This window comes from Garra rufa, chromosome 2 (genome assembly GCF_049309525.1).
Source record: "Garra rufa chromosome 2, GarRuf1.0, whole genome shotgun sequence".
NCBI lineage: Eukaryota > Metazoa > Chordata > Actinopteri > Cypriniformes > Cyprinidae > Garra > Garra rufa.
Window position 1 is genome coordinate 20,169,897 of NC_133362.1, and position 25,016 is coordinate 20,194,912.

Genomic DNA, 25,016 nt, shown 5'->3' on the forward strand with positions numbered 1-25,016 from the left:
CATCCAGTGTTTTACTACCGGATGTATCTCCACAAGAGGATCGTAACAGCAGCCCTGCTGTGGATGGTGAACAGGCTGATATGAATGTGTCTGAAGGAGTTGAACAAAGACATACTGATGTTCTACTTACCACCAAGGAAAAGCTGGATGAAGAGACTGATAAATCAAAAGGATGTGGGTTACCTGAAGCAGGTGATGTAGAACTAACATGTCCAGGTGATTCAGAGAATCTTGTAAATGACAGTGGAGAGCATGAGCCAAATCCAGAAAAATACACATGTGAAGTTGAGTCACAGGTAAAAACCAGCTCCATGTCTCCAGCAGCTGCCTCAGACACAGACAGCAACCTTTACACTCAACCTGATGAGATATCCAACACAGAGCAGCCTACTACAATCTCAGAGATGCCATTTCTGTCAAAAGCAGATGAGTGTGCAGACATGCTACCCTATCAGACTGAATCACAGTTCAGTAATGGAATGAAAAATGATGCAGCGGATGCTGGGAACACAACTGTCCCTTTTCTTCCTGCAGCGGAGACTACAGTACCAGCACAAAGGGATCTTTCCTCAACCACCACACAAAGCACTAACAGTGATGCCAGGGATGTGTCTGTCATTGTACTAAAGGCTCCAGGCCCAATGCTGAGTCACTGTGAGTCCGTTAATGACTCTGATATTGCTTTAGCAGGACCCGGAGAGGATTGCAGTGTGAACTCTGTGTGTAATTCTGACACAGAGATTGTAAAGAATATTGCAGGTGCGAATGAAGAAATGTTAACATCTCAAAATGCAGATGATCCACCCTGCCCTGTTGGTGTCTCCACACAGGAAATTGCAGCATTATCTGAGACCCTTCTGTTTATGACTGACAGACCTGAACAGGCAGGTGTTTCACCGGTAGTGTTAAAGAAGCCAGATATTGTTGGAAATGCAAAAATGAAACAGAATGAAGCATCTGAGGGTGTTGAAGAATTGGAGGTCAATAGAAAGGGGAAGAGTCAAGGGCTTTTGAATTCTAAGCATGAAAATGATTCATGCAATGTACCTACAGAAAATGAGGTAATTAATAAAGACACATCTGAGGAATTAAAGCTTGTGAAAGGGGACGTGCACAGCAAGGAGTGTGTAAAGGAAACTGGGGAAAAATCCAATGCAAAAAATGAAACTAGTGCCTCCCAGAAAGAAGGGATTGAACAAAAAAATGAAAAGAAACAAGAAGAAATGCCTACTAAGGAGCTGAAAGATAGTAGAGAAGAGGCAAATGCCTCTATAATAAAAGGTGATGAAGAAATTCTTCATTCTCAACCTGCTTTGACAATGCCACAAATTTCTAATGAGGAAATCAAATGTGATTCAGACCTGATGCACTTGGAAGGCAATCTCGTTACACTTCTGACTGAGGAGCCTGTTCAACATGTGTCTGACAATGTAAAAATGAATGAAAGTGTATCCAAAGAATTCAGCCAGGTGATGGGAGGAGAGCAAAACAGGGAGTGTGTGCAAGAAAATAAGGTACAAAATGTACCATCTATTTCAGAAAAGGACAGCAAAGAAAGAGCAAGTACCTCTCAAGAACAGAATGAGACTGCTGATCAAACACAAGAAGAACATCAGACATTAATAAATCTCTTCAATCTATCAGGAAAAGAAAAACTATTGGATGAAACCATTCCAAGAGGAAAATTGCAGTCTAGCCCTCTGCATGATCCTGGTTTAACCTCCGAAGGAATTACAGAAGAGGCTCTGGGTTGTAGAGGGGCATTAACTGAAAAATCCCTTCCAGCCATTGACCACACACAAGATCCAAGGAGTTTGAGGCAGTCAGATTTGGCATTTTCACCGTCCCAAGAGCTCCAGCTGCAACAGAAGGTTATGAGTGCCCCAGAAGCAGTGTTAAGTGTGAGTAAAAGCAACGTTTTAGAAAACGCTGAGAGCAATAATCACACAGTTGCTGAGGCAAGTGAAAAGCAAGAGAAGGTGAAAATGTATTGTAGTGCAGAGGCTCAAAGATCCCTAAACACACCAGAGAGTGCCACATTGGTAGAGGGCTATGACAAAGATGTTGCTGTGTACGGTATATGCCCAGACAGTGAAAAGAAGACAATACAAACAATAGATCTTAGTGGTGGGAAATTTCCTGTTTGTGGTGAAAGTGAAATCCAAACACAGTCAGGTCCTAACTTGTCTGTAACAGCATCGTCAGCTTCTGAAACTTCAGACGTTTTAGGGGATACAGGGGCAAAAGAGTCTTCCATCTCAGCATCACAGCAAAGTGTGAGTAAACATGCAGATTGCACCAAATCACAAGTCAGTGCGGATGAGCATGGGAGTGTGAGGAACGAAATACTTGACACCGAGAAAGGCTCCGAATTTCCTGTAAATCACTCAAGTGGGTTCTCTGTGATTCCCACCCTCTCACACCATGAAGCAGGAATAGAAACAGAGGAGAAATGTTTCGACTCTGTTACCCCTGGAGACACTGGAAACACTGAGATCAGTTCTGATTCAATGAGTGATGTTGCACAGATGTCTACTGCAGAAATATCCCAAGCCGAGCAAGAGAAAGAGTTCGTTTTTCAGCCCTCTGATTGCCAGCTCTCCACCACATCCTCTTTTTCAGCTTCTGAGCTCCAGGAAAGTATTAAAGAGGAAAAAGAGATAAGTGTGGATCAGGCCATTAAAGATGCACTAGAACCTAACACTCCTAATTCCACTCCCCAATCTGAGACAGCCGCCTGGAGGATGGAGCCGCTTAATAAGCATTTGTCAGAGCAATTCCCAGGTGGTACCCACAACACAGAGGAGCAGGAAACACAGTGTTCTGAAGAGCAGCTCACGCAGTTACAACATGTAGGAACTTGTTTGGACACTGAAAACAGTACTGTGAAAGCAGAGGACACCATTTTAAATGACATACAAGAGGCAGAAGGAATTCAACAAGAGATAAGTAAACAGATAGAGGATGAGAAAGAGAATAAAGCCATTGAAAAGGATCACACAGAAATGTCCAAAGGGGTTCAATCTAAGTCTTTAAAGTCTGTAGTGAAAGAAACCAACCATGAAGAAAACCAAAGCAAGTTGAAGGAGCAGTCTTTATTTTCCCCTGATGAAACAATAGTTGGTAATGTAAACCAGCAATCCGAGGAAGATTCTAATGGGACACTGACTGAAATGAAACAGGATGTGCCATTGTTATACCCTGAGACCTCTGTCTGCTTAGTGACTGAGCCCCAGGATTCCTTCCAGTCCCCTTCCACAGTCAATCAGCAGTCTTTTATCCAAACTTTATGTGAAAACGCCACAAATACTGTTGAAAATAGTAGTGAGCAAAGTCCTGACATAGCAGATAACTCTCTTAGAGACATAGAACCAATAGAAGCAGTACAGAAAGATGACAGTGAAGCTGTTGAAGAGGAAGTCAGCAAGGTGTCAAAAGCTGCAGATGTGTTGCTGGGTTCAGGCACAGGAACAGAGCAGGTATCACAGGTTATCGACAGTTCAGACAGCCTAAGTGCAGTCTTTGTACCTGAGAGGTCAGATACAGTCAACTCCTCTGAGGGTTCTGATTGGCTCAGAGCTCTGAAGGAGGCAGCCTTCACGTCTCAAGTCATTCCAAAGCACAGAGACAAGACTACCTGTGGATCGACAGAAAACAGGTACTTTTCAAATTGATGTTTTTAAAATGAGAGATTGTGAGGGACTTTGTTGCACTCACAGATATGTCAAAATAAGGTGTAGTCGTTTTAATTGACACAAATATAATAAAGTATGCTTGTGTGACGTTTTGAGTGAAAATGGAGCCAAGTACAAGTACTACAGCCTATTATCTCCTGAGTGTGACCTCAACAGTGACATCAACTCATGCCCTTTAGGGCAAGAAAGAATCCTTTCATACCCACGCACAAACACACACTGGGCTTCTCATATTTGAGCGGACACATACACTTACATGCATACAGGCTACAAGGCGTTTGCGTTGAGACAAACAGTAAGCTAAATTTGTACTTTCTTTTTATTTTCTCTCTAGACCATTTGAGAGCTTCGGATCGCCTCAGGCTGAACTAGAATTCCGAACCCCAACTGAAGAATATTTTCCCCCTGCTCCTGAAGAGAGCTTTCCCCCGGCTCCTGAAGAGTGCTTTCCCCCTGCTCCTGAAGAAAGCTTTTCTCCTGCACCTGAGGAGAGCTTTCCTCCTGTGCCTGAGGAGGGTTTTCCCCCTGCGCCTAAGGAGAGTTTTCCCCCTATACCTGAGGAGAATTTTCCCCCTGCGCCAAAGGAGTGTTTTTCGCCTATACCTGAGGAAAGTTTTCCTCCTGCACCCGAGGAGAGTTTTCCCCCTATACCTGAGGAGGGTTTTCCCCCTATACCTGAGGAGGGTTTTCCCCCTATACCTGAGGAGAGTTTCCCCCCTGCCCCTGAGGAGAGTTTTACCCCTGTTACTAAGCAGCCAGAAGAACCACTAGACAGCAGGTAAGACCTCCTAAATGCTTCTTATGCACTTTCTTTTAACTATTTACCACTTATATGGTTTGCTATTGAGTTGCTACCAAGAAATCCCTCTTAAATGATGACTATTTAGACTACAGGATGCCAAAATAGTTCTATTTAGGTCCAGAAAATAACATAATTGATAGAAGGATCATGCATGCATGATGGGCTGGATGGGCTAAATCGGATATTGTATAATGAATTTTGTCCATTTCATTGCTTAAATGAACCAAATTACTCCATGGGTGTTCAAAGACCTGTATGTTGAATTGTTACAAAGGACCTGTTTAGTATGGAGCATTGCAATATACACTTATAGTTGAAGTCAAAAGTTTACGTACACCTTGCAGAATCTGCAATGTCAATTATTTTACTAAAATAAGGGATCATACAAAATGCACTTTTTATTTATTACTGACCTGAATAAGATATTTCACATTAAAGATGTGAAAGACATATAGTCCACAAGAAAAAATAATAGTTAAATTTATAAAAATGACCCTGTTCTTAATTCTTAATACTGTGTTGTAACCTGAATGGTCCACAGCTGTTTTTTTTTTTCTGTTTAGTGATAGTTGTTCATTAGTCCCTTGTTTGTCCTGAACAGTTTAACTGCCCGCTGTTCTTCCGAAAATTTTTTCAGGTCCCACAAATTATTATTTTTTTCAGTATTTTGGGGTAATTGAACCCTTTCCAGCAATAACTGTTTTGAGCTCCATCTTTTCACACTGAGGACAACTGAGGGACTCATATGCAACTATTACTGAAGGTTCAAACACTCATTAAGAGGAAAAACGATGCATTAAGAGTTTGGGGGTGAAAACTTTTTGAGTTTGAAGATCAGGGTAAATTTTATTTATTTTGACTTCTGGGAAACATGTAAATATCTTCTGTAGCTTCTATAGGACAGTACTAAATGAAAAAAAACAAATATTTTGGAAAAATAAGAAAAATGTTCAAAAGTTTACACCCTGGCTCTTAATGCATAGTTTTTTCCTTGTGGAGCATCAGTGAGCATTTGAATCTTCTGCAATAGTTGCATATGCCCTCAGTGTGAAAAGATGGATCTCAAAATCATACAGTCATTGTTGGAAAGGGTTTAAATACCTGACAGATTTTTCTGAAGAACAGCGAGCAGTTTAACTGTTCAGGACAAACAAGCGACTATCACTAAACAAAAATTTGTACTTTGTGTTTATTTTCTCTCTAGACCATTTGAGAGCCTCAGGCTGAACTAAAATTCCGAACCCCAACTGAAGAATATTTTCCTATTTTCCTATTTGATTCTTATAATATTAAGAGTCAACTGTATATAAACATTTGAACGGGGTCATTTTTCTCTTGTGGACTAGATGTGAACACATGCATTTTGTACAGTCCCTCTTATTTTGGTAAAATAAACATTTTGCAGATTCTGCAAGGTGTATGTAAACTTTTGACTTCAACTGTAGCTTCCTTTGGGGGACTTCTCTCTCATTTTGTCATTACTCCCCACTCCCTCTCTTTAGTCTATATCTGCTCTGTCACAACCGATGAAAGTGGAGCACTTGGTGCTTGTCAGTCAGGGGTTTTAGCCTAGCACCTCATTTAGAAAGACATGCCGGAGCCAGAGAGAAAGAAAGATAAAAGGAAAGAAAGAGTGGTGGACAAAGTGACAGGGAGTGAGAATGAGGGGAGAAACTGGACTGTGTGTATTTGTCCCAGTATCCCTAAACGGCCCACACGTTGTTGCTTGCCACAGATGTGGACTAAAGGAATTTTGCATGTATCTGTCAGTATGTGTGTGTGTCTGTGCACGTGTCTTGCTTAAGCATGCATATGTGTTTGCTATTTGCACCAACGCCCTCACATGAGGTCATACCAAGAGGTCTGTCAGTGTGGAACAAAAGCCATAGTTCAGGGCCACTCCAGTTGAGATATTACTCTGTGTGAGAAGATAGATAGTTAGATCTCTAGTTTCTCAAAAGACTCAGAGAAACGGGGAGAAATAAAAGAGAGGCAGTGTAAAGTGGCTGCCTGAGGAATTTTGAGTGGCTTGCCTAAAAGAATAGTCGCACGCGTTACTCCGGTACTGATCTCGGGTGAGTTCTATACCTCATTTGCTGTTTACGCTTACTGCTGAAAAATACAGCCTTGTGGATATTTGGAGAGATGTTAATTACAGATGGTTTGGGATGGTCTCACTGGATAGATGGGGGAGGGACAGTAGGAAGATGGGGAGGGAATAAGGAAGTGTGTTGTGAAGTCTGTCAAATTTACTAGCGTGCACACTCTTGTTTGTTTTGACAGCGTCAGACACCTGATGATAATGATTTGCTTTGTGTTGACAGAAGGTTACCTTCCGTTATTGTAAGGAATGTAGATTACGCTGCACTTTATGAGTGCAGTTAAGATACTTTGCTCTTGGTAACATGCAACCTTTGTAAACACCTTTTAGACACAAACCCATAAAACGCTGTGATACATTGTTTGTGGCATGATGTGAGTTTACTTTATTTTATTTTGGATTGCCCAGAGATGGTATTTTGAACTATGTGGCTTTTGAGGATATGTATATAAATGAAATACAGCGCTAAACTATAGCCTGATGGTTTTAGTCAGATGTTTTAGGCTAGCTACCAACTTGCCACATGTACAAGCTAATATTATCTTGTTAAGATAACTTTTCAGATTTTAATAAAACCATGTACAGCTACAATTTCAATAAACTACTTATGTTATCCCTCAGTGGAAACTAAAGGACATCATTTTCTGTGGTTATTTAAAAAGTTACAAATTTATGTATAACGTGTTGGTGTTAGCGCCTCATCCTGGTAAATTTAAAGTCCCCCTGAAATCAAAATTAAAGTTTTTTGGCTTTTAGTATGAATATATTAGCCTTAAGGTGATCTATAAGCTAGTGTGCTGCAAAACAAAGACAAAATTCGCGTTTACAAGATATGGGCATTCAAAACTTATTTGGATGATATCACCGTGCACTTCAGTTTCTCATCAAACGTTCTGTCCAATCAAATGCTCTCTAGAGTCCGTAGTGTCCCGCCCCCTACAAAGAGACGCGGAGCAGATCATAAGCGCTCATATGTGCGGTCGGCATGTATTAAACTACACAGCCTCAGCATGATAATGATCACTATTTTGTTTTAGCAAGTTTCATATTGAATTTGTGGGGTAATTTATTAGTCTGTGGCTGTCATAAGCTTACAAATGCGGCTTTACCGAGCTCAACGGCTCTTGCCGGAGCAGATATTGGAACGCTATTGGCTATTCAAAATTAGTGGGCGGGGCTGGGCGATATGTTTTTGTTTCAGTTAAAAGTATGTCACCACATAGAATAACGCTGCGTGTTTCAAGGCACTTCAGTGGACCTTTAAAAGCTCATGCTAATTTTTTATAGTGCCTACCACAAAGTTACCAAATAGGTCACATACAACAAGCTTCTGTGTTTCCAGCTTTCACACATTTTATATAGGGCAGATGAATATGTCATTTCCAAACTATTCTGTGTCATTTAGTTCGCTTCTATTTTAAAGCTACTGGTGATTTTATGAGCAAATAAAACTGTGTGGATGCAATGGCTCCTTAGAGAGAGAAAGGGTTGGTTAGGAAACCTTGTGATGCGTGACAAGAGCTAAGCAACAGTTACCATGGCAACAAACATTGGCCATTGCAATCATTTAGAGTTAATGGAAGACAATTATGTTAGTGAAGCTTTGAAAAGAAGCTCTTAGTCAAAATGTTCAATTTTACATTACAAAATGAGACAATAAGCGATAATAGTTGCAATTATTAAGAGAACGGTATGACGCAGTCTTCTTAGCTCAAACCTATCCATTGTACTTATCTAATTATGCATTAAATACTGCTGTCAGTTAGTTTGATGGAGTGTGTGTACCTACATACGACTGTGAAAAAGCTGTATGGCGGCTGTGCTAACAGTAGTGACGTTGTTATTTTTATGGCTGCTAACACTTCAGCTCCCCCCTGCTGCCTTTATTTAGTACAGTCTGTTTGCTATTAAAAACCCTGTCTGGACTTATTCCTATGGACACAGCTGCTCCTGGGAGATTAGATGTTGTGTTTGTGCTCTTCCCATTAACTCTGGTGCATTAGGAACCTTGTTGTGTTCATTAAAGTTGTGGTTTGTGGTAATGTCTAACATGCAATCTCCCACTATCGGGCTAAAGCGTAGGATGGAGGGGATCGTAATATTTGGATGCGTGCGTAGGCCTGATTAGAGGTCTGTCTGCAACTGTTTCTGATGAGATGGAGCAGTGCTATGTACAGTTGTTTAGGCTGTGTGGTGGAGTGAGTTGTATTTTTAGTATGTGACATGAGGCACACCCCTTGACAGGAGCAGCTGAAGGGCTTTCTGCTGCTCTGCCTGTTGGGTTAGGTTTTGTCAGATGTTGCTTAGCTAGTGCATTTTTTTTCCCTTGCCGAGAGTGCAGGAGAGATGGTAGAAATGATATATGACATTGTCATTTATTATTGTATGCAAAATTGGTAATGCTTTACAATAGGTTTCATTAGTTAATGTTAGTTAATGTGTTAATTAGCATGAATGAACAATGAGCAATACATTTATTACAGCACGTATTCATCTTTAGTAATGTTAGTTAATGAAAATACAATCCTTTGATGTTAACTCATGTTAATTCACAGTACATTAATTAGTTACCTAGCACAACTTTTGATTTTAATCATGCAGTAGTAAATGCTGAAATTAACATTAACTGAGATTAAAAAATGATGTAGAAGTATTGTTCATTCTTAGCTCATGTTAACTAATTACTGTAACTAATGAACCTTATTGTAAAGTGTTACCAAAAAATAAGATTGTTAGTTATAATTTTTGTGTAAATTTATATATACAACATCTTATGTGGTTCATCAGCAAACAAATCAAAGAACAATTTATTTATTTATAATTCATAGCAAATATAAATACACTGCCGTTAAAAATCTGTAGTTTGGAATCTGTATTTTTTATGTTAAAAAGACTCTTGTTCTCATTAATGCTGCATTTATTTGAGAATATACAAAATAAATATAGTAAAAAAGTATTAGTGTGAAATATTATTACAACATTACAAAATTAAATAATTGATTCTATTTTAATTATTTAAAAAAAAAAATTTTATTCCTCTGATAACAAAACTGAATTTTCAGCAGGAATAACTCCAGTCTTCAGTATCACATGATTCTTCAGAAATCATTGTAATATGCTGATTTAGTGCACAAGGTTTATTATTATTAATGTAGAAAGCAGTTGTTTAATATTTTTACAGAAACCATGATACATTTTGTCAGTGTTCTTTAAAGAAAAAATCACGTTCCATGAAGATATTTAGTAAATTTCCTACCGTAAATATACCTAATTTTTTATTAGAAATATGCATTGCTAAGAACTTATCAATTTTCTCAATATTTTGAATTCTTTGTACCCTCAGACTCCAGATTTTTAAATAGTTGTATCTCAGCCAAATATTGTCCTATATTATCCTAAAGCTTACTTATTCAGCTTGATGTATAAATCTCAATGTCAAAAAATTTACACTTATGACTGGTTTTGTGGTCCAGGGTCACATTTGTTTGTGTACTATGAAAATAGTTCCTACATAAACAATTGAATCCGTAACAGTGCGTCACTCCTCACCCTGCCCTTTGTGCTGTGTGTGTTTGCATGTTTATTTGTGGTGTTAATGTCTGGATATGTGTGTTGTGCAGGTCTTCTCTGGTAGAAGCTGCTGAGAGGAGTGAGCCTGTCCCCTCTCCCTTACCACCCCTACCACAGCACGACACTGCTCCTGCCCTCCCTGTCTACCTGCTCCAGGACACAGTCGAGTTCCCCACACCGCCCCCTACCCCTCCGGACAGGGTTCCCCCTGAGCCTCAGATCCTTCCTCCTGTTCCTGGTCCTTCTGATCTACCCGAGGCTCCCCCTGCTGCCCCTGTGCCTCCTCAAATCCAACAGCTCCAGCATTCTGAGCCTTCAGCAAGGTAGGATATGATCAATTACTGAGTGTGCTTAAACGTTTACAGTTTTTCTTGCTTAGAAGATTGTAAGGATGCCACAAGTGTAGAGATATTATTTTTGCTTTGTGGTTATTTTAAGAAACTCGGATGAGTCGCTGAGCATAACACGTTTGCCACTCATATGCCCTCTCTGTGTGGGTGTTATAAGTCACACGAGGCTGCTTTCAGATGCTCTTAAATATCACACTGATGAGAATTTATGAATACTGATTAGATTTATTTAAATTTATGTGAATGCACGACGTAATTTCACTGCGTTTGGAGGTTTTTGTTGACTGAAAATAGTAGCAGTGATGAGCCTGGAGGATTTGTGCCATAAACTGGAAGTACAGTATGTACAGTACTGTACACAGAGTACCTCATTACACCCTTTTCCCCCTGTGTCTGTAATAATTTTATGAAGCACTCAGAAACATATACCACACTGTATATGTATAAGGAGTCATCGATCAATCCATCCAGTGCTTTTTTTAATCCCTATAAATCATAAACCCTTTTTCAAATTAGGCCATTCTCAGATTCTTGGCCGTGTGACGTCACACAGGCCCAGGCCGCTCCCTCGATTGTTGTTTGACACTGGTGTTTTACCTTAGAACCACTTAGAGCTGTTTCGCCGCCGGGAAAGACAAGAATGTCTCCTAAGTGATTGAGGTGTTTTGTTGTTGGGTGTAATAATGAACATTATTTACTCCCAACATCTAAACCACTGAAGACACAGAGGATTACTTTTGTTTTTGAAGGGAATGCACCCTGATCTACATAAATGTGTTTATGTTCACGCAAATCATTCGTAATCCATCCTCACCTAAGGAGTGGGTATAAGTTTTTTTATGAATCTTTGCAAATAGCCTTTCCTAACAATGTGTTAGTTAGCAAGTTCTGAGGCTAAATGAAACCCCACAGAAGAGAGGGCGGGGTAAGCAGAGCTCATTAGCATTTAAAGGGACATGCACCAAAATGGGTCGCTGTGAACTGATCTGTTTTTGACAAGGTAAAAAAGGTGTTGTTTTACAGTACCATTAAGAGATTTTAACCAAAGTATGTAATGGACTTTTCATTAAGACCCTAAAAAATCAAATCAACTTGTGGAAAATGAGCATCCGATGACCCCTGTAAGTCATGCTTAAAATGTATAAAAGCCATCACATTCACTTTTAATACAACAATATGTCAAACCAAGTGTCATCCACAAGCAAATGATTCTAGACTATTTCTCAAGACTAAATTTACTTTTGTAGATATTTTGATTTTAACCAACTGTTTTCAAGGTGATTTTTAGTTGTCACTTCCCATCAAGTTCACACTGACATCTTAGAAGTATAGCCACAGGTGTAGTTCAACATGTGAACCATTGTTACCTTCCACTAACATTTGACAGCCAGAAAGTAAGGTAATACTTTGTGTCTTAATTTTGAACAGTATCTAATTTTAGTTAGGTATTATTTACAATAGTATTTATGGTAGAATTTCATTTTTAATTTTCAAAAATGAAAATTCTGTCAATAATTCATTACCTTCATGCTGTTCCAAACCAGTAAGACCTTCATCCACGAAACACAAATTAAGATATTTTTTTATGATATCCAAGACCTTTCTGACCCTGCAAAGACAGCAACACAACTGACATGTTCAAGACCCAACGTAATTTTATAAAGCTATGAGAAGAATTTTTGTGTGCAAAGAAAACAAAAATAACAACATTTCTTCTCTTCTGTCAGTTTCTTCTGCACATTCACAAGAGTACCCCACATGTATGTGGTTCTGCAGACACAGGAGCCGGTGTTCTGACGTAAAAACCCAGATGCGTAAACCCTTGTTTACAAGCAGAGGAAGACGGACACTGTACATAAAACAGTCTTCGTAAACAGTTTGAAGATTTCAACAGAGAGGATGACTTGCAATTTTTTGCCTAGCCTTACTTATTTGAACCAGAATATAGAGACGATGAACTAAGAGAGATGGACGTTCTATGTCAGAATGCCGGCTCCTGCGTCAGCAGCACCACACGCATGCGTTGTGGTTCTCTGAACATGTTTTGAAGACTGATTCAAAAATTGCTGAATGAAGTTGTTTTCTTTGGGCACAAAAAGTATCCTCGTAGCTTCATAAAATTAAGGTTAAACCACTGATGTCACATGTACCATTTTAACAATGTCCTTACTACCTTTCCGGGCCTTGAACGTGTCCGTTGCGTTGCTGTCAATTCAGGGTCAGAAAGCTCTCGGATTTCATCAAAAATATCTTAATTTGTGTTCTGAAGAGAAACAAAGGTCTTACAAGTTTGGTACAATATAAGGGTGAGTAATTAATGACAATTTTTATTTTTGAATGAACTATTCCTTTAATTCTAACATAAGCATAAAAATCTCTCTGTTGCTTTAAGATACTGTATTGCCATGGAGTGCGCTGCTACTACTGTAGGTGACTCATTTCCATTTGTGCACATTGTTGTAAAAGTTTATACATCTATCAGAGGCTGTGCCATGTTTGAAAAGAGAGCAGAATGACTCAGCCACGTTGACAGGCGATGAGCTCAGCTTGCATTTCCTTTTATCAGACAGCAGAGGGCGAGCGTGTTTATGTGTTTCCTTCAGCATTGGAACTGAACTCTGCTGCCCACTGCAGCACACAGCTTGTAAACACAGATCAGAACAGAAATACAGCCTTCAGTTTAGATTAAAACAGCCTTACTATGTCAGGAAAATATTTGCAAAAACTGTACCTGTAGTTTGTAGCTGATGCAATACCCTTAAAAATACACATTTTTATCTTATCTACCCATCAAGGAATCCAGAATGCAGATACGAGAACCTAATCTTAAAAGCAGCATTTGCATAATGAGATTTATTTCAGAAGTGCACCACCATCTAGTCAAATATAAACTGATGTCCTGGGGCACCAGCTTAATGAATCTTAACATAAAATGTCCATTAGGAAAATGCAGCCTGTCCAAGGGCATTCCTTCTTCAACATTTGTCTCTCCCATGTTTTTCTTTCTTTTTTTAAAGGTCATTTGTAGTATGTGTTATTTTGTATTCACTACCATATGTATGAGTTGCCAGTATTTATTGGATAAGTCCAGGTAAACATTTACACTTTTGTCAGGGCAAAACATAACCCAATATACCCATATCCATCATACAAGTAGATAAGGTTTTGATAGTATTTTAATTTGTTAACTTGCAAACAAATCAAACAACAGTTTATTGATTCATAATTCATAGTAAATATGAATGTTACATACACGAAATAACCATATATGATATCTCTACTCCTGTACTGTGTTTGGCTCAGTTCAGCCTGGATACTAAAAGCCAATGTTATGAATCTTTAAAAAAAACTGCCTTTGCAATATCTTTCAGTGGCTGCACCGCTTAAAAATTTAATTTTCAATTTCCTGGGTCTGAGCATAGGATGAAGTTGTCAGTATGCACTATACACTCTCCTTCTGCGTGTGACAGCATTGTTGTAAGTGTCTACTATTGTAAAATAATGAGTTATTTAATGTCACCATCACATGTCTTCTAGCTGTCTGACACAGACAGCCATTAAATTGGTGACAGGTCTTTAAAAACCCCTTCGCAGTTGCTGTAATTTACCATAGACGGCTGTTTTTCATCACTCTTGCTCATAAAAATCAGAGTGAGGGAAATGTAGCTACTGGCTTCTGCTGAGATGAAAACATAATTTGCATATACATGCGGCAGAACACTGTGTTCCTTGCCGGTCACACAATTTTCCAGAAGTAATAAAGCATATGTCTTTAAATACACTGAGCTGAGAGAAGAGAAGTCATAATGGGAAAGACGTTTGAAGTGAATAGTGGTTTCCAGCGTTAGGATGGTTGGCTACAGGACTACCTTGACTATCTCATTGAATCTCATTTGTGTGAACACCCGCAAGCTACATTATTATCACCCTTTGTGTAATAGTGCATGTTTTTGCTTTCTATGATCATTTTATATTTTAAAAAAATGTTGGTAGTGGACTGTAATGCATTTTTCTCTGGGCTAAATGCATATGGATCATTATTTACTTTACTTGTACCATGATGTCTTGACTGTATGTTGAAATCAAGCCACATAGTCATTATGGTTTCAAAAAATTTTGACATTAAAATAATGTGGAAATAATGTGTTACAACAATTTGTTGTTTTATCATTATTATTAATTATTAATCGTCTTTTTTTCTTCAACAAATTTTCTGTTAACAGAGCAGATGTTATGAGGCTTGTACAAGTTTTCGGCACTCCCCCTTTACATTTACGCCACGCTATTGAAGCTCAATGAAAATTCAATGAGTATTAAGGAACCCTTTCTCTGAAACCTTATCCATTGCTGTTGTTTGTTGGACAGTGTTGCTGTAGAAAACGGCATGCTTTATGCAATATTTTATCTTGTATTTGTTAATATTTGTTTTATTTTTGTTATTATTGCAGTTGATAATTTCTTGAAGAGTAACTGCCCACTTTTTCTTTTCTGAGAAATGGCCCCTGGCTCAGGGTTTCAGGTTTATCTTAATTGTGCTAATGTTTAGAGGTTCATATCTATGTCATATACAAACACAAGAACACAACGAAACATTTCAGATCACTTTAGGGCATGAAGACTTTCCCTACTCCAGTCCTCAGGCTCTATACTGTAAGTGAATAGGCAGATCTGTGCGAAAAGCCCTTTGTTCTGCTTTCTCATGAGTGAACAATGGATTTATATTCCTCATGTTTCAGATGCCCCCACCAATGTCCCAATTTCCCACAACTGCTGCTGTCTCATGCTGTAAATCAATATGGATTAGCTCGACCTGTGTGAATTGCTACTACTCCCCTTCAGGCTGATAAACTCTTTTCTCTCAGTCCCTCATTCTCATTCTCATTCTCATTTTCATTTCCAGATCACACCTACAGACCTTTTCATAACATATTCATTGCTATTTTTAATGCATCTGTCATTTGAGAACATCAGGACTGATGGCTGCTTTCTGCCATTACCTCTTTCTGTTGTCTGGAGGGTTGATACAGTATATCGTGACTTTGACCTGAGCAAACAGAAAGATCTGAAACTTATGAGAGAACAGCAGTAGTAAATCAGAGAATCTGATGTACATGCAGTTAATTTATGCTTCAGTAGTTGATTAGTTCACTTCCAGAATAAAAGTTTTCAGATAATTTACTCAACCTCATGTCATCCAAGATGTTCCTATCTTTCTTTCTTAAGTCGAAAAGAAATTAAGGTTTTTGAGGAAAAAATTCCAGGATTTTTCTCCAAACTTGAAGGTCCAAACTGAAAAGCAGCTTCAAAGAGACCTAAAAGATCCCAGCTGAGGAATAAGGGACTTATCTAGTGAAAAGATCTGTCATGCGTGGTTAGTTCTTTGTCACTTTGGTTCAAAAGTCCCATTTTCCAAATCATCCCATTTTCTTTTCCAACTTCAAAATCATTTGACATTGTAGTTTTACCTTTTTTTGTAAAGGGCATTTGACTTAGTCTTTGTATGTTTGCTTTGTAAACACTGGGTCGGTACTTCCGTCTACGTCACGTGTGACCTTTCCAAAGTGACTATGTAATGCGTGAAGTTGAACTAGTGCAAGACGAGCATTTGTGGTCAAAAAGTATATAATTTTTTACATTTTTTTTTAGAAAATGGCCGATCGTTTTTCTAGATAAGACCCTTGTTCTTAGGCTGGGATTGTGTAGAGCCCTTTGAAGCTGCATTGAAACCATTGGACCATTTTTCTCCCATTGAAGTCCACTATATAGAGAAAAATCTTGGAATGCTTTCCTTAGAAAAACCTTAATTTCTTTTCCACTGTAGAAAAAAAAGTCATGAACATCTTGAATGACATGGGGGTGAGTAAATGATCAGGAAATGTTTATTCGGGAAGTGAACTGTAACCCTCACAAAATGCACTTTCCAAAATCAAAAAAATCATAGCATGTAAAAATCATTGACTTTTTTTTATGTATAGATGTTATGTAACATCTTTAATGTTTGATTCATGTTATCAGGCTAAAGTTTTGTTTATATTGTAATTCATTTTTCCTCAGATGATGAAAAATGATAAAGAATGAAACTAAACTTCTTTAGTAATAAAGAAATAACATACTTAACAAGAAGATATTTTTCAGAAATCTCAGTATTTTGTGATTAGCACAAGTAAATTTTCATTTGTTGTTTAAGAGTTCTTTTCAGGATACTTATAATTGCCCTAGGGGTCTCTCAGACCCAAAACAGACCATGAGTGTAAAGTTTCTTATCCAGTTAAGTTTCTGTAATGTGAGAAACCAGCAATGTCACTCTACTTTCACAGGGGAGAGTTGGTGGTGTGATTTAGGGCAATAAAAAAAATAATACAAACACAGCGAAACTATAAAAGGTGTTACATAACAAAAAACAGGAGTGACCACATGCTCTCTGTGTGGAAAAAAAGAGACCTGTGTCTTTCAGTTTGGCGTGGGGTCGGCTATTGTCTGCTTTTGCTGTGCTGATCGGCACAAGAGAGCTCAGATCGACAGGGAAAAGCTGCTCATCTTTTAAAGCTCTCTGGTCCCAGGGGAGGTACAAAAAGAGAGTGAGATAGAGAGAGAGAGAGAGAGAGTTAGAGAGGGAGGGGTTATGGAGAAAACCAGCAGCCGCTTCACCAAGCTCCACAACAAACCAATGAGAAGACAGAGTTGAAGACTAGGAGCAGGAGCATCGCTTATTCCCTCCCTCTTCTCTTGCTCTTCGCATCCTTCCACATCTCTACCCACAAGGCTTCGCAGTCCTGTTCTATTGTTGTCAAGGATACAGAGAGAGATACAGCCTGATGCAATATAGACCGAGACGGAGAAGGAGTCCGAGAGAGAGTGAAATGAAGGGATGCTGAGGGCTGAGTGCGGGGCGCCTGTATGTCCCTGATGCCATCTGCTCCGGATCTACTGCAGCCAAGCAGCGTTTGCCTGACGCCAGCCCAAGGGCCCTCAGGACGAGAGACGTGGAGGAACAGGAGGCGCAGGTCGGGGGGAGGAGGAGGGAGACGGGTGTCAGTGGAGATCATATAGCAGAGGATGGGAGCAGTGGAGTCCGCTGAGAACGGACAGCCTCCCTGTCCCTCTCAGGAGCGTCCCGAGAGCATGTGAGTAAGAACCAGAAGAGAAGAGAGGAGGGTTCTTGGCGACCTCATTGTCGTTGCTGCTGGTGTTGTTGTTTTCAAGTACCTGGTTTGCTCACCTGGTTTGAGTCTGCATGTGAGTATTCCTTCACTGATACATGTGCTGTGAGAAAAATAAGTATTTAGTCAGAGAATAGTCAGCAATCACAAAGGAGGAGGGGATTGTTATTGTGTCTTTGTGATGTCACAATCAGACATGATGTTTATTTACATCCGTTGTTTACTGGTGGTTGTAAGGCACTGTATGTGTTTAAACATATTGACGAGTGCGTTCCAGTCTGGCGAGATTGCAGACGTCTGGATAGGGGGAGTAACGTCTCTGTTTAATAGGAGAGAGGTGTGTTTTTGTGGGGGATGGAGGCTATTGCTGCAGCATTGAGAGAATGAGAGAGAAATAGAACACTGAGATGTGTTGGAGAAAAGGGGGAGGGGGGAAAGAGAGAGAGAGAGAGAGTGAGGCTATTTATGTAGTAGACATTCAAAGCAGAATAACATTGATCATGAAAAACATTTTGTGTAGGTGGAGTGGTGTTTCTATAGCTCTGTTGTCTTATGGTATAAGCCTGCTGTACATTCTGTCATCATTTGCCGTACAAAACCTTTTTTTCTTTCATTATTTCTTTCTTTTGTGAAGTACAAAATGAGATATTTAGTATAGTGTCCAAGCTGCACTTTTCTGTACAATGAAATTAAATGGTAACCACAGATTTTCAAGGCCAAGATTTAGTAAATGTCACCCTGGACCACAATACCAGTAATATACATTTAGACTTATACATTGCTACAAATATACCCACGCTACTTAAGTTTTATGGTCCAGGATCACAAATAATGACTTAATTTTGAATCGGCTTGCACAAAGCCTTTATATTGCTTTTATCTTGCACAAGTCATATGGACTAGTTTTATTATGCTTTTATGTTGCTTTTTAGTCTTTTATGGAGCTTGTCAGACCCTGGTCCCCATATACTTTTATTTTATAGAAAAAGCAGTTCAGACCTTCTGCTCATTTTGTGTTACGCATACAGGTTTAAAACAACATAAAGGGGAGTAAATGATGACAAATCGATGCATTGCGAATCGAGAAATGATTCTGCATCGATTCTGAGTTTTTCTGAATGCATCACGATTCTCTCTTGAATCGATTCTGAGTTTAGTTGGTAACAGCAAATGTCACTGCATGCTTTAGAAACAGCCATATTCTGCTTACTTCCACTTACATCACAGTTTGGTCAGTTACCCAGATGTGCGGCAATACTGGAGATACTCGGATGTAAACAACAGCATGGATTGCACGGTTAATGTACTACTGAATACATTCTGCTAATTTATGCTGTCTAAACCACAGAAAAAACGTTTGGAAGCTGCTAAATCATATAGAGAAAGACTTAGTAAGTGAGGAAGGGCACAATATTTTGACAAACTAAGGTAATAGGTGGTAAAGATATGTACAAGCAGTATTAATTAAGATATTAGCCTAATGTTGCACCTACCTGACTGGAGATGACAAGAACAAACGCGAATTTGTTTCTTACCATGGAAATCCTGGTTCAGTTTGGCCAACCACAGATGCCTTTTTTCCACAAATTGCACTCTTTTCCTTGATTTGTTATAATATTTGGCAGTCTATAGTTCTCCAAATGTTTCCCCGGGTTCAAAACATGACAATAATTGACCATTTTCAGCAGCAATAATCAGCAAAATATGCAAGTGTCATTTGGTTCAGTGGCATTGTTTATGTTCAGTGCCTTCTATGGCCGAACCTAAAGTAATCATTCATAAAGTTAAAAAAGGTTAAAGCAAATTACAAGGGTATTCACAATGGGCTGTTTACATTAATCTCGTGTCACACTCTTCAGCGCATTCTTCATTAGCGCTTGAGTGTGAGGTTAAAGCTCAGAATCAATTCCAGAGAGAATCGCAATGCATTCGGAATTGATCTATGAATCGCAATGCATCTATTTATCATCACACAGCCATATTTTTGTTTAACTGTACCTTTAAAATAGTCTTTGTTTATAAAGCACATTCTAACATATAAGATGTTCTACTGCATTTAATCCTCATCCTGTCGGTCACAATGGTTATTTCATTGTTGTAACTGACCTTTGTGCAAAAAAACCTGGAATTTTTTGCTCTAGGCGACACAGCTGGGGAGGATGGGGAAGTTTGAACCTGCTCTGAGTGCTTTAAGTACAAGTATTGTAGCACCATACAGTGCTGCTCATTCAGCCATGACTAAGATTGCTTTTAGCGTCTAAACTTTGGCTTATGCAACCCCCTTTTGAGAATTCTTACATAAGAGTACCTGCATAGTTTACGTGGGAGTTTGAACCGCAACTCTAAAAGCTTTATATTATTAGATTTGTCATTTAGCTCACCTACTGTACCAGTAACTCATCATGACAGAATGGAATCTGATGGAAGAACCTTTAAGAGCCTACAGTATATAATTGATAATGCAATATTTGAAGTCTTTATTTTTATATTATTTTTTGGCATTTGTCTTTAGGTCTACATAAGCACTGTAATGCACTTGGTACACTTCTATCCCATCATCATCATTAATATATATATACATTTTATATAAAAAAAATATTGTAATTATTTTCTATATTAAAACCATAAAACTGGATATAAATGGTAAATGCTAATATTTAATAATCACCATTATACAAGATTTGGGGTTAGTATGATTTTCTAAAATGTTTTTATAAAGAGGTCTCTTATGTTCACCAAGACTGTATTTGTTTGATCAGAAATATGATAAAACTGTAATATTGTGAAATATTACAATTTAAAACATTTTTTTAAATATTATTATTATTTCTCTGTTGACAAAGCTGAATTTTTAGCAGCTATTACTCCAGTCTTCAGTGTCTTCAGAAATCATTCCAACATGCTCTTTTGGTGCTCAAAAAACATTTCTTATTATTTATCATTGATAAAAGCAGTTGTACTGCTTAATATGCATTTTTGTCAAGATCCCTTGATTAATATAAAGTTCACTTATGATTAATGTAATGCATCCTTGCTGAAAAAAAGTATTCATTTTGTCTAAATTTGACTATTTTCTCTCTCTTTCCCCCCATAATTACATTTCCTCTCCAATTCTCCTATCAGTTTAGTGGCAAAATATCTAAATTAAAAATATTCCAATGTGAACAATATCTGTATCATCATTACACTGTGATATTTCTCAGTCATTTAATAAGAAGCTCTATATTTATATTCCAGTTCTGACTTCGATGTCACTAGCACTTACCCACTTCAGATTACTGATGCCATATCATGAGCACTGACATTCAGATCTACTGGGAAACATGTACACTGCAGGAGATTTCATGCACTGCTAAGCATTCAACTCTGTGAAGGCTGTAATCATGTGACCTGAACTTTGGTTCAACTTTTCAATTGTTTGACTAGCACATACATATTTGAGAATGTACTATTGGCCAACCACCACTCCAATGACTTACAAGTTATCTGGAGTTTGCTGTTTTGTTGTAAAGTTCATTTTGTTATTCATGCAGTATCATTGCATGTTACAATATGGGTGTCATCCAGTGATTATGTGTGCTTTTGCTCCAACAATATGTCTCATCATTTAGACATCCACTATTTTTTTGACAACACAGTGTCAAAATAATCAACATGTGGTGAATCAGCTTTGAGATGCCCATTCAGTGATTAGCTACTCCTCCCTCTCTCTCATTCTATAAAGCATCTGAGACCCTGAAATAAACTCAGTGCTGCTGGAGATCTAGCACACATAAAATATTGAGAGTAAGCCTGAATTATTTGATAGTTATGGTGGTGAAAGCCGGTACATTGCTGCATCCCTTTGAAATGCTGTAGTGTCTATGCATTGTTTTGTGGTGTCGCAGGATTTCTGACTTGAAATATTATTAATAATTAACATATAATATAGTTTTATTTATTAGCATGATGTTCGCATCACATCTTATGTGCAACAAAAAAAAAAAAAAAAAAAAAACACACTGAAAGTAACTTCAACTTGAGCTGCAGGGATTATGCCTCTAATGTCTGTATTATATCTCTGTGATTTAATGGTTTAATCAGTTTATATAGAGATTAATAAAGTGTTGAATAAATTCTAGATGTAAAACTGTCAAAAGGAGTGATTACCTCATAAAACACTATGATAGCCACTGGTCATTTTGAGATATGTGTATACACTCTCTTGACTTTGGATTATAAAATGTACTTGTGTTTACTTCAGGAACTTTATGATTGAAAAGCAGACCTACGTATGTTTGGAATAGCATACTAACATACTATTTACAATTGCTGCAGTATGGCTTGTACACACCAGAAGGCAGTATGCTAGTATACCATTTGGAACACAACCTTTGTCTCCCTCTAATGGTCAACATATGTCATTACCTCAATCTCTAGTACACATTGTACCCTCTGGCATAAAAATAAGCAAATCATTTTTTTCTTTTTTTAATAAAAAATGTTGTTGCCATTTTAGGTTTGATAAAGAGAACATTCATATAGTATGATCTAATGGAGTATTGTGTTAGCGACAAGTTAACACCATTATTAGCAGATGTGTTTATAGAGCTGTTTTTTAATCACTCTCCTCTCTGACAGACTAATAGCTGTTCTTTCGGTTCAGGTTAGCTTTGTTTGAACAGCATTGTGGGTTGTCACGCTCCCAGCAGTGTCTGTGGCTCCAACCCAGCAGTACTGTTCTGTGCCAGAGAAGCCTGGCTGTCTCCAAGCAGACTAATTCACCTAAAAATCCCTCATGTTTTCTGCCTCCTTCAGCCTTTTGCATTGTATTAGAAATAGAACTTATGTATTCCAGATGTTTACTTGTTGTTTACTTGATGTTTGTCCTGCAGCATCTGCAGATTCTTTTCATTTACTGCATTTTAAAATTTACAGCTGGAATTTGCAATTACTCCTGTTTCAGTGGCATTAATAAAAATGTTCAATGAGATTTTCTAATTAAAAGAGATGTATTATATGTTTTTTCCACCATCCAGAGGAGAGTTTGAAATATATAAAACACAAGGATGTGGAAAAACCATTCTTAGTTTTTTAAAACCCCCGAGAGGAACATAAGCTTGATGATACAGCGTTCCACTTAATTTCCTCTGCAGGCTTTTCAGAAATAAATCAGATTTTTATTTTCCCATACCACAATATAAATGGCTTTTTATATGTGCTAATAGACTTCCTGTGCATATGTGGATCTATGTGAAAGAGAAGAAAATTTAAGGGTTTTGGCCAGGATTTTGTGCAAGTTGCCAGTGTCTGCGTTGTCTGGCACATGGGAGCATATGTCTAGAGAGCACTGTCACTATGGCAACAGTGTGCTTGCCAGATATGTGAAAACATCCTTGCACAGGCTGAAATGCTCATCAACCGATAATTATCTCACCCAGTGTCATTAACACATTGAAAGCTGTAAAATTAGACTGGAAGAATTTTGAAATGCACTCCTTGCCATCTGTCTTTGAAATTATATTGCATGCAATATTAATATCATCGATATTGTAATAGAAACTATAAATTGCAGCACTCATAAGAAGCATACTGTTTATATTGCTCTAATTCTCTCTGAAGGATTTGGGGTTTGACCTGTACTTAAGAGATGAATATTATTGGATGTTATTGTAACCTCTCATGTTACCATTATTACTAATTTTTCATTGAGTAGGTGATGCAATGCAGAGGGGCTTTTGCTATTTAGTATGCTTTTGAGTATTTTGCATGAAATTGTATGATGAGCAAGCATGTATGTGCTTTGTTCCTTTGTGTTTGCTTATCAAGTCAGGTGCTTACTTCGTCCCATTCATTCCATGCAATAAAGAGTAAATCTCTTATTTTGCTAATAAATCCTTGGGTATTTCATGTCAGTCGTCACATTAGCAGGCATATGTAATTTTTAGCATCTGTTTCGTCAAGGTCGAGGGCTTATAGCAAAAATGCCACCATAATGAACAAAAATGCCCCATTAATTCAAGACAAAGGGGCAAAAACATTTAGTGTAACATCAAGTGTAAATTTGCGAAATTACATTTAGATTCGCGCATCCTGCTTTTACGTGCTATTTGCTTTACACCCAATCAAACGCGTTTCTGTTGATTTTAGGAATGCATTGGCCAATCAGGCGCTTAGATTAATCAGCGCTAAAACGCCGGAGCTGTTGATGAGTGCGCAAGCCCTAATTCCCTCATCATAAACAACACAGTGCAGATACGATGTAAATAAAAGATTAATTTCGTAGCTTTAGTGATTATAACAGGAGTTATATATTAGCATAACATGTGCTAGACTTGGCTAATGTCATGGACTGACATGTTTGTCTGTGAAGCCATAAGTGACATGCCTTTAAAACGAAACAAAAATGTTTTATATTGTTTTCTATATCGATAATCATAATCATTATTACAATATAAAGAGCAATAATCTACAATAATGATTTTGTCATATTATTGCAGCCCAATAAGCTCCTGTTTTTTTTACATGTATAATTTTACAGTCTGTTGATATTGACAACAGTTTAAAATATCGAAGTAATTTGGTAAATGTGAGTGTTTGACATTAAAGACAACATGGTTTTTATCATAAAAAGGTGATTATAAAAATGTAAAAAATGCCTCTTAATGGAAAACTTAATTTCTGGCCCTGCTGTACATACAGTATTTAAATTAATTAACTGTGAAAAAATTATGACTTTGCAACTCATGTTTGTAGATACACTGGTCAGATGCAGATTCATTTCTACTGAAAACACCAGAAGGCTGGTTTATGCTGATTTGCTTCAAGTTTAGATGGTCTTGTTGGTTAAGATCCCTGGTTAGCATCCCATTCTGAGGAGTAGCATCTAAAACGTGCACTTTTTTCAGCAGGGAATGGGTGTGTTCACTGCACTGAGAGCATCAGTACATTCATCAGAGTTTGATGCAGCAAAACTGAGCATATGACTCCAGCCAAGTCCTTGTAAATACTAATAGTGAAAACATTAGTTCCGACGAAGAAAACCATGATGGAATTCACAGAAAAATCCTGTTTTGTTCTATACTTGCAATGCAGCTGGGTATTTCAGCTTGGATAGAGAGAAAGAGATAGATAAGATGGAGGAATAATGAAAAAAAAAACATTGATTATATATATAAAACACAGATTTTTTTTTTTTTTTACATTACAGTATCCCGAGTAGGAAGTCTGTTTCTCTCCTCACCGTGGGGGAGGGAAACGTGTCTAAGGATGTGTTAAGGGGAGAGAGAGAGTCAAGCAGTGAGTCTGCAAGTGGCGAGTATCTGCAACGGGTTTCATTTGGATAAAGCCCACCTTCAG

General features: G+C 38.1%; 1 protein-coding gene across 8 annotated transcripts in view; it reads left to right on the forward strand.

Annotated features, from left to right (window-relative positions):
* Positions 1–708: 708 nt before the first annotated feature.
* tacc2 (transforming, acidic coiled-coil containing protein 2) overlaps positions 709–25,016 on the forward strand; it is a 51,139-nt gene continuing 26,831 nt past the window's right edge. For 3 of the 8 annotated variants that reach the window (XM_073833866.1, XM_073833867.1, XM_073833865.1), the window contains exons 1-3: positions 710–3,658; positions 4,030–4,473; positions 10,219–10,491. In XM_073833866.1, coding sequence (XP_073689967.1) covers positions 774–3,658; positions 4,030–4,473; positions 10,219–10,491 — 3,602 coding nt within the window. In that variant the 5' untranslated portion in view covers positions 710–773. Of the gene's footprint in view, positions 3,659–4,029; positions 4,474–10,218; positions 10,492–25,016 lie in introns of all 8 variants that reach the window. The other 5 variants (XM_073833863.1, XM_073833864.1, XM_073833862.1 and 2 more) reach the window with 4 other exon arrangements.